The 10,000-nt window shown below is 48.0% G+C and overlaps 1 protein-coding gene and 2 long non-coding RNA genes across 5 annotated transcripts in view; 1 reads left to right on the top strand and 2 right to left on the bottom strand.

Annotated features, from left to right (window-relative positions):
* Window positions 1-929, top strand: part of LOC137917305 (uncharacterized) — a 1,504-nt gene extending 575 nt beyond the window's left edge. The window contains exons 2-4 of one of the 3 annotated variants that reach the window (XR_011106593.1): window positions 1-116; window positions 374-615; window positions 821-929. The exon at window positions 1-116 is cut by the window's left edge and continues 65 nt beyond it. This is a non-coding gene — a long non-coding RNA (uncharacterized lncRNA). The remainder of the gene's footprint in view (window positions 117-373; window positions 616-820) is intronic. The other 2 variants (XR_011106594.1, XR_011106592.1) reach the window with 2 other exon arrangements.
* Window positions 930-3,396: 2,467 nt separating this feature from the next.
* Window positions 3,397-5,747, bottom strand: LOC137917303 (proline-rich protein 14-like). The gene is made up of 7 exons (XM_068760114.1): window positions 5,612-5,747; window positions 4,772-4,904; window positions 4,452-4,676; window positions 4,268-4,356; window positions 4,108-4,179; window positions 3,915-4,026; window positions 3,397-3,723 (listed from the first exon to the last, which is right to left on the bottom strand). Exons 2-6 carry the CDS (start codon window positions 4,859-4,861, stop codon window positions 3,990-3,992), a joined length of 513 nt encoding a protein of 170 aa, XP_068616215.1. The 5' UTR covers window positions 4,862-4,904; window positions 5,612-5,747; the 3' UTR covers window positions 3,397-3,723; window positions 3,915-3,989.
* A 940-nt stretch (window positions 5,748-6,687) lies between these two features.
* LOC137917304 (uncharacterized) lies at window positions 6,688-8,436 on the bottom strand. Its single transcript, XR_011106591.1, has 3 exons — window positions 8,385-8,436; window positions 7,719-7,855; window positions 6,688-7,482 (listed from the first exon to the last, which is right to left on the bottom strand). It is a non-coding gene; the product is annotated as an uncharacterized lncRNA (long non-coding RNA).
* Between the last annotated feature and the right edge of the window lie 1,564 nt (window positions 8,437-10,000).

The raw sequence follows: 10,000 nt of genomic DNA, 5'->3' as shown, positions 1-10,000 counted from the left end.
CAGCGCCTAAGCTGGCAACACCGGAGGGTCAAGGGCCGGAGGAGCGGTCTGGCAGCAAGACGCTGCCGTCAGACAAGCGGGTGAGACATGAGCGGCTGCAGTGCTTAAAACAGACGGTGAGCGAGGAAGCTTTAAATTCAAAATCAGTAAACTAAATCTTACCTTACCTAAAATTAAAAAAATTGCTGTTTGATGTGCTGTTTTCCCCGGTACGCGTTTTAAAAGCGCGGGGTGAACTAAGATAAAGTTAGGCCCAAAGCCTGCCGCCAGTTCCAGTTTTTTGCGCGGCCGTGCCGCGTCGTGGCGACACGTGACCACCACCATCGGATTCGTCTCGTTCCGCTGATGTTGTTTGATGTGCTGTTTTCCCCAGTACGACTTTTCTGCACAAGGGGTGAACTGAGAGAAATTTAGGCCCAAAGCCTGAGGCCGCTTCCGGGTTTTTGCACGTCACGAGGCCGCGCCCGGTCGTAGCGACACATGACCACCACCATCGGATTCGTCTCGACTCGCTGATGCGGTTTGATGTGCCGTTTGTCCCGGTTCTCCCTCGCAAAGTGGAACCTTCCTCAAAAAACGGACAGGGGCACGCTGCTAAAAGCCATGCCCAGAAAGGTGCACTGCGCGGTGGGTAGATTTAGTGGGGGGGGGGGGGGGGGGGGGGTTGATTTGGGGGCCCGTAGCGTCACTTTCCGGGCACGCAGAAGGTCGTGACGCCGTTGTACTTGCTTGACTTGGTGTATTATTAAAATACATAAATGCATATTTATTTAATGGTTACAAACTTCCAGGATGACTCTGTTATTACTTTTTTCCACAGTTGACGCCTTGGAGGATCCTTCCTGCCTTTGGAGCACCCGTCCAGCCGTGGAGGATCCGTGCAGTTCACTGTTCTGTGTATTCTGTGTATTAAAGTGTATTCTTGCAAACACTTGTACTTCATTGGTGTATAATCAACTGTCTGTAATCTTGCTAGCACAGAATGGTTGTCCAGATTTTGTAGATCGTTCGTGCAGTACCGGACAGCTGTGGACGACCCGTCCTGCCTGTGGACCACCTGTCCAGCCTTTGGATGACCCGCCCTGCTGTGGACCCCTCTTGCTGTTGAGAACCCGTCCAGCCTTGGAGTGCCCGTACAGTTCAATACTCTGTGTATTAAAGTTTATTCTTGCAAACACGTGTACTTCATTTGTGTATAACCAACTGTCTGTAATCTTGCTGCGATGTAATTATTGTCCACATTATGGTCGGTAAGTCGAAGTGGTCATGCGATTTCTACCCCGAAGGGCCCCGGTCCCGGATTTGTACCCTGCAGGCCACATGTTGGAGAAAACAACGCCGCGCAAAATATTACAATAATCCATATTTCTACTGTATGCAGTGACTCCACAGTGCTTAGTTAACCCACCCGGACCGTCAGCTGTTCGCGGGGACGTTGTCCCGAGGGACTGCGCTGGTTTTAGCGTTGCCGCAGACGGCCGCGCGAAATATGACAACAATCCATATTTCTACTGCATGCAGTGACTCCACAGTGCTTAGTTAACCCCCCCGGACCGTCAGCTGTTCCCGAGGGACTGCGCTGGTTTGAAAATATCGTTTTTAATGTGCAAGTACTAGCGAGTAGGGATAATGTACAAGATTGTCCTTAACGTGTACTTACGACCGCGGTACACACACACACACGCAGGCGCGAAACACAGACGATGTCAGCAAAGAACTTTTTCTAATCTCGGCCGTTTTGTATTTTGACTTCAGAACGCCAAACCTTATCAAATATTTTAAGATTCTATATTTTGTACATTAATACATTAGAGCTATCTAAAAACACCGACGTGTGGACGGTACCACCCTGATGTCGGGGGGGGGGGATTTCAGACGCCCTCCTGGTCTCAGCTTGGCGCCGCAGCGGGTCGATGCCTCCGAATCCCCCCCGTTTGCTGATTCCTATCAGCGTTCCCCGTTCCCAGACGGTACGACCCGATGAATGTTCAAAGAATTCCTACGACGCCTTTTATATGAACGCCATACTGATGGTCATCCGACGGATGGGGACGGATGAGCCCATGTGGCAATGTACCCTTTGATGTGCCGCCACCCCTCCCTTAGAGCAGTATTGCACGGCACGTTATTTCACAACGATCTTAATTCTGGCAGTTCCACCAATTTTAGTCGTTTTATTTTAGGGGTTAATAGCATTTCAGCCGCTTGGCTGCGCCACCGAGTACGATAATCAATAAATGTGCGGAAGGTGGCGAGGTTTTACCAGAGAATAAGGTGGAACGCGGTGACTGTAGACGGGTAACGGTCAGACCGACCTCATCTTAGAGCATCTCTCCAACCCGCTGCTGCCAAACTCTCCGTTTGCCCCTTTGGAACACTGTAAACTTTATCGTTTTTAACAATTGGGGGAAAAATAAAGCAGTTATTGGGACCGTTTCTGTATTTATTAGGTGTGAGAGGCATTGCAGAATCTGTTCAACGCGTTTCTACAATGTTGTGGGCGTTCCCGTACGCCACCTAGTGGACAGAGAAAGTGACCGCCGTACACAATCACTCGTCCTGACAGGGCTTGACGTCATAATTCCAGGTTTGTCTCGCTGTAAACATGAGCCTCGCGCGCCGCTCGTAACTTTACATCACCCCGGTGGAGTCATTGAACGCGCCGTTTCCCATTTACTTTACCAAACAACAAACCTCAAATTCTTGTAAAAAAAAATACATGCTGCACCCCTTGGTTTTGAACCCAGGAGCTTCTGGCCGGGAGTCAAGTGTGCTACCCACTGCACCACCGAGAACGCAGTGTGATGTCGCATAAGGAAAAAGCACAGCTCCAGTGCAACACGCTGCGGTCTGGAATAGCAGCTCATCATCCGACAAGCATGACTTTGTTAACGCCTCGAGTTTCCTCCCCCGCACTGTGGGGTGGTTGGTATTGCTACCAACCACCGTGTCGGAGGCCCCGGGTTCGAGTCCCGCTGGGGGAGTGGGGTAGAACGGGGGTAGCAGGGTAGGCCTAGGGCCCTGCCTGGGTGGAGTGAACTGGACCGGTCCACTTCACTCCGCCCAGGTGGCCCTGGGTCTACCCTGCTACCCCCTCTCTATCCCATTCCCGTAGTGGGATTTGAAGCCGGGGCTCTTTGAACTTTTCAACATTGCTACCAACTATTCCCCCACCCCCGTGCACACACCGACGCACGCACTCACACACCACGGACAATTTGGAGTAACCGACTCCCCTAAATTGCACGTTTTTGGAGGTGGGCGGAAACGGGAGAACCCCGACGCAGACACGATTTGAACCCAGTACCATCTGGCTGTGAGGCCAGCATAAACTCGACCAGCTGATAACCAGTCATTAACAAATTCTCAACACCAACGATGACATCACAGACAATCTGAATGTAAATATACATACTTTAATCTCATGTCCAAGCAGATCAGACCGGCAATATGAAGAAAATGTACATTTATATTTCTATCCATCCGGTTCACGTTTCACATCCAACACTGTAAAAAATAAAACAGCAAATACACTGCAAAAAAAACCCATGTGCTGACAGGATGTGATGTCACAGATCACACACCCAAGCCTCGCTGTATCAGAAAGTCGCTCCACCAGCATCGCATCCACGTCTGACTCGCCCCCACGAGGGACGCTGCCATTGCACCGACGGAGAGATGCTTTCCGCTTCCTGGGGACCATGGTAACAGGAAGTCCCGCCCCTGAAGTCGACAAACATTTTGAAAAAAGAAGTGTGAAGAACAAGATGAAGAAAAGAGAAGTGCTACCTGTATGTAGTAATAATGAATATAACTGCGTAGTTAGAAATAAAATACAAAATAACACAAAGGAGGGACATAAATAAGGAGACTACCGTCGCTTTATCATGCTCTCAATACATTTCCCAACCCACCTTGCAGTCTCTTCCTTTTCCGGGGCAGAGTAAAGTCAGGAAAAAGGACAACCCTCCGTCTTTTCTGCTGTCCAATCAGGAGTAGCGCTCCTCAAACATTGTTTCAAGACTCCTGTGGGGTGAAAAACAAAACATGGTAGAAGACTGGAGATTCAGCGAGATTTGCATTATTCATTTTAAAGGTTACCTTTACCTGTTGGTTGAGGGGGAATTGTAGTTCTTGTTCGTATAAAACTCCTCCAGACTGAACTCTTTCTTCTTTAACCTGAAAAAATGTTCACTGATGATTTTGGAATATGGTCAATGTGTTTGTAAATGACTGCGTTCATTTCCTCCACACCCACGCGACCTACCTTTTGACCTTTGGCAGTCCCATTGGCGTGAGCAACATTTCACGCGGTGATGCCCGCCGGATTCGAATCTGTGAGACGCGTTCGGCTCGCTGACATAAAATGGACACAGAGATCCAATCAGTGGAAACTATGAGTAAAAATGACTTGACAATAAAAAATAGGAAACAACAGAAAAAATATCCACCTCTCCATTTGTGCTGAGAAACTCTGGGCCTGCTGTCGATTGGCTCGTGGAAAGCAGAGCAGACAGTCCATTGGCCGAAGATGACGGCGAAGGAAGAGACCGTCGCCGGGGGAGGCGTAGGCAACGGGAGCTGTGATTGGACCGCTGCTTCTGAAGTCGCCGGGTGGGAGAAGCTGGGCTGTTAGGAGGAGACGCTCCAAGGAGACACAGGCGGAGACAAAACTCCTGACGGACAACAAAAAGGCAGCGAGTTCCCTCGCTCAGCTGGTCCGCGTGGAAACAGAAGTCCTCAAACGGACTTTCCATCCATCAAAACGAACCCGTTTCAGACGCGCCGCCATCGGCCTCATCGTCAGCCGAAGGCCGAGCTGGATGCCGCGTCGCCGCCCCCGAGCCCTGCCGCCTGCCATCGCTGCCCTTCAGGGTCAGAGGTCGACTCAGCATTTTTGAGGACTGTGAGAGAGACAGAATAACATCTAACGACAAAAAGAGTTCTGGGCCTCCAGCCGAGGAAGGTTGAAGTCACCTGAAAGTTGTTTGTGCCATTTGCTCCACGCACGCGCGCACACACACGCACACGCACACACACACGCACACGCACGCTTAAAGAGGAGTTAAAGAAGCCATTTCTGGAGAAACCATCTCTGAACAGAGGAGGAGGATTAAGACACCGTATATTATTATTGTAGAATCTTCCCAACACCAAATCTGTGTACGTAACAAGTGTAAAATCTTTTTAACCTGAATACTTGTCTCGTAATTGCACTTCCGGTTAGATGCTAAACTGCACTTCATTACCCCCCCCCAGCCACACCTGGGTGCAGCTCAACAAAAAGCTCACCTGAGGGTGTCTAATTTCTCTCGCGGCTCAGAATCCCATAAACATTCCTACAAGTTAATTCATCGTCATTTGACGAACAGGAGTTCCTTTTTTTTTTTGGCCTTATTACTTTCTCACATCGGTCTTTCTTATGTGACATGAAACAAAGGGACACTCACAGAAAACGAGCGGTATTTAGGATCGGCGTGAGAACAGAACAGAAAAAAGGGATTTGGAGAAAATACAAAAGCTGCTCGAGCTAGCTGCGCCTAGCTACCGTTAGCATATTATATTGCGCGTGAATCGGTTAAAACGTCATAAATCGGGAAACTCATTTTACCTTTTCAAAGCCTCCGGATTCGTTTGGTCTCCTTTAACTCCTCTTATCTCATTTTAAGCGCTTCCGACGCTAGAAAATGCCAAACCTGGCCGTGCGGTCCGGTGCAAGACGCTCTTCTGACGTCACTAATGCCCGGCGTTAAATAGCGGAAGTCACAATCACAATGATGGAACTTCCGCTGAAAGTTTCAAAATAAAAGTGTTAGTCTAGCGCAGTGTTTCCCAACCTTTTTTGAGCCGCGGCACATTTTTTACATTTACAAAATTCTGCGGCACACCCCCAACCAAAATGACACAAAATTACACTCTAACAGTACATATTAGATTAGATTAGTTTTTTTATGTACCCGTATGCGGGTGTGACACAGCATGTTGGGGGTCTGCTGGGAGACCAGGACTTCAGGTACCCCAGGTAGAGGCCTGGGGCCAACCGGTGAGTGCTGCGTCGGTGGTACGGCAAAATGTCCTGGGGGGGGGGGGGGGGGTGAACACAAACTGAGGAGAGGAGGCTGTCATCAGCCTCGTTATTACATTGACTACAGCCTACAGAGCCCCCTGGAGGTAGAACATGCGGCATCCGGGGAGAAGAGTGGAGGACGCTGCCCCTGCAGGAACCCCGACCTGACCTAGCCCTGATCAGCAGGACGGCGGTCACCAAAGTCCAGCAAGAGAGCCAAAAGGTCTTCCGTAATCTGGACAAAGAACAGGATAACAAATAAAGGTGCTGGGGAGGACGATGCAAAGGACAGGGTGGGTTGCTGTGACGACGCCTCACGGGACAAGGAGAAAGTACAGTAGTAGTAGGACGGTACATGCTGTCTCACTGTGGACTTACCGTGCGATGACGATTAAGGCTTCGTTCTATTTCTATTCTATTCCGCCGAGGGTGTACAAAGACTGGCCACTAGATGGAAGCAGAGGCCAATATTCAGACTTTTGTTCAGCATAGCTCCACCGAGGTATGACCCAATTAGCTCCATCTTCAAAACGGTTTTAGCTCGAGGGCAGCAATGTTCATATGTTTGTCCTGAAGAACATTATACAATCCTGGTGAAAAGACAAAGATACATCATCCCCAAAATGTTTTTATTACTTGTACTTATATCCTTCAAGTACAGAATACAATAAAGCTGTAGGAACACTGAGCATCAGACAAGGAACACCGCCTGAACGTAGACCTCCTACGCATTCCTACTCTGGACCATAAGATAAACCAACAATTCCAGAAGACACGGGAAAACAAAGCTGTGAAAAAAGGAGACTATAATGGATTACAAATGTTTAAAGATAAATGGGTCGGGGGTGAACGGAAAGCTACATCAACGGGACGGGGCAGTTGTGATTGACAAGAGCTTCCCCTCTGTGACCAGTGACGCTAGTACAGGCATGGGCAAACCCAGGCCCGGGGGCCATATGCGGCCCGTTGGTCTTTTTAATCCGGCCCGCCAAGCTTGTCCAATCATATCATTAAACAAAATTGTATTATAATTAAACCTCATTCATTTGACCTTTTCTCTGTAATGCTACCTGTAAAAGGACAAATACTTTAATGCAATAGCTTTCATGTGTCATTTATATTAGCTCCCACAAATACTCCATCCATCTGTTCTTGGTCCGGCCCCCCTGTCAAATTTTAGAACCTATTGTGGCCCGCGAGTCAAAAAGTTTCCCACCCCTGCGCTAGTATCTGCGCCGCTTGCTATTTGGCCCATCAAGGAGGCCCCCTAACGGATTCCCTCGGCCAAATCCTGCTGCAGGTCCAGCTTGTGAGCCCATCGGTGACTGTTGCTGTTGTTGTTGTTGTTGCTGCTTTGTGGACTCGGCATCTGTCCGCCCCCCCCCCGATCCACCCTGTGGTAATCTATCGTTTCGCTGTGGAATCGTGAGAATAGGCGTTACGGGAACGGGGCCAAGCATCGCAACGGGATGTTTTGAATACGGTGGGGATTTTTAGAGTTCGTCGGGGGTTCAGTCCGGGAGTGAAAGGTCGGCCCCGGCAGACAGAAGGAGAGAGAGGAATAAGACGATTAGATCTCCAGTTTATCAAACGCACCTTCACATCCTTCAACGGTCGATATCAGAGCAACTCATTTTTACTGATACGTTACCATGGCTCCGTTCTCTGACTTCAATGGCGCGCCCATATTTGTAGTTCCCTCGGGGCCAATGGCTCCTCCCCGTCCACTCACGGCCATCGTACGACCCTGGTTACCACTGGGCCCCGGAGAGGCCCGGTTAAAGCCATCTACGCGCAGAACAGCGGAGCATTGGTTTGGACGCTGGCGCTAACGTCAGCCGCCTCTTTAGACGTTAGCGCTGGCTTTCAGTTGGAAGCTAACGAACATTCCCACCCGGCTCCTCCTTTGAAGAGCCCAAAATATACGCGACAACAAAAAACCTACGCTAACCCTAACCCCCCATCCCGATCGCAGATCTTAACTTTACTCGGCTTCAGAGGTTCTTAAAAGGTGCCGTGGCCTTTAATTATTGTTTAATGATTAACTAAACTCTCAACTCTCTTGTAACAGGATGCTAGCTCAAGGACCCAGGATTTCCAAACTACGAGATAAAACCATCCCACCAGGTTCACTGGATATGGCGTTAGTTTCAACACGTGGTTTTGCCATTTTATTCCTTCTGGCATTCCTTCAAAGTAATTCCACTTTAGATGAAAACCTATTTAACATGCAGTACGTTAATAAATGATATTAATGCATGGATCACGTCATCGTCAGGTTCTGCATTACATTAGTCTTTGTACATCGTGCCCGTACCTCCCATATTAATGGCTCCACGCGGGCCGAGCTCACCCCCTCTCACTTCCTGTTCTCTCTGCAAGAAGTGAAGCACAAAACTCGGCTAAACAGTAACTCTTCAGTTGAAACACTGATTTCCACACGAAGCTGGTGACTGCTGCAAAACATTGGCCGTTGATCTCGTGGAAATTATCATTTAGTGATGGAATTGCATGGCAAAAATACTTTCCACACTTCTGCTAGCCTGCGTTCGTCATATACTTTAGCTCCGTAAACAGAAAGTGGGAACATAAAATGGGCCTCAGGCTGCCTTATTTCATATGGAGTTAAAAAAGAACAAAATTAAGTAATGTCAAACGTCTTCTGCGTGCGTTTCAACCAATCACACGACCGCCCCAGCAGGAAAGAACCCCATGTTGACTCTCATCATGCATCCCTTCCTGGCTGTTTCGAGTTTTGAATACTATTACAGCTTTTATGAAGCAACTGTGTTAAGAAATAATTGAAACACTAGATGGCAGCAGAGAGCGCCCTGACTAACAGTAAAGCGGTAATAATAAAAAGACTAATTTCCCTATAATTTTTCCATATTCTTTCTCCTGAAACATACCTTTAATGAAATGTAAATTAAGAGTCTCCACGTTAATTCAGAGGTCAGACCGTCAAGGATGTTTCCGACGGTGTATCAATACAGAACAGCGCAATATAACAACAGGACAAGTGTCTTTAGGAAACAGAAGAATTATAAGTTGTGACTGAGGAAGCAGGAGGTCAGACACAAAAATCTATAGAAGTGTGCACCAGGGTTATTATAGTTAACGAAAACTAACAAAAAAACGAAAACTAGAATAGAATTTTTTTTTTCGTTAACTAGAACTAAATAAAAACTATAATTAAAAGAGAACACGAAAACTAACTAAAACGGTATTGTCCGTTCACAAAACTAACTAAAACTAATAAAAATTAAAGACACTAATCTCTTCGTTTTCGTTTTTATCGATTTTTAAATTGATTTATTTTGTTTGGAGTTACTGCTCGTTGAGAATCGGGTTGGTGACGTCACTACCGACGGAAGCAGGCAGGAAGCGCCGAACGCTCCAGCCCCATGTGGGATTTGTTTATTACGACGGAGAGAAACAAGAAAGCTAACTGCGAGTAGCCCCCCCGTAAGAGAAGCAGCCCCCCGGCTAGCAGTTAGCACCGCGAAGGAGACAACAATAAGGGACTGCTTTTAACCTGCACCGACTGGAGCCCCCCCCCCCCACACACACACACACTGGGGGGGGCATGGGTCACCGCATTAATGAGACATGAGAAGAAGATGAGCTGCTTGGAGCCAAGCCCAAAGTGAGGAGACCCCTGATGGAGCCCCCCTGATGGAGCCCCCCTCAGCCAGGAGGACCTGGAGATGGTCTGGATGAACCGTGGATTGGATTAGAGACGGACGACGAGGACACTGAACACGTTGGTGAGTGGTTCTAGTCCCAAATACATTAGTCTTGTTGACCTTTTATGCTGATATAAAATGTAACAATAATCAGTGTTGTAAACTTTAATTGATATTAAAACCCCATAAAGTCCCAAAAGGAGAGGAAATAAATTATTTCTTTTACCCATTCTGATCCAAAACCTAA

Source organism: Brachionichthys hirsutus, unplaced genomic scaffold, assembly GCF_040956055.1.
Source record: "Brachionichthys hirsutus isolate HB-005 unplaced genomic scaffold, CSIRO-AGI_Bhir_v1 contig_781, whole genome shotgun sequence".
Classification (NCBI taxonomy): domain Eukaryota; kingdom Metazoa; phylum Chordata; class Actinopteri; order Lophiiformes; family Brachionichthyidae; genus Brachionichthys; species Brachionichthys hirsutus.
Note: the sequence above shows the minus strand (reverse complement) of the source record. Positions and strands in the feature narration are given on the sequence as shown.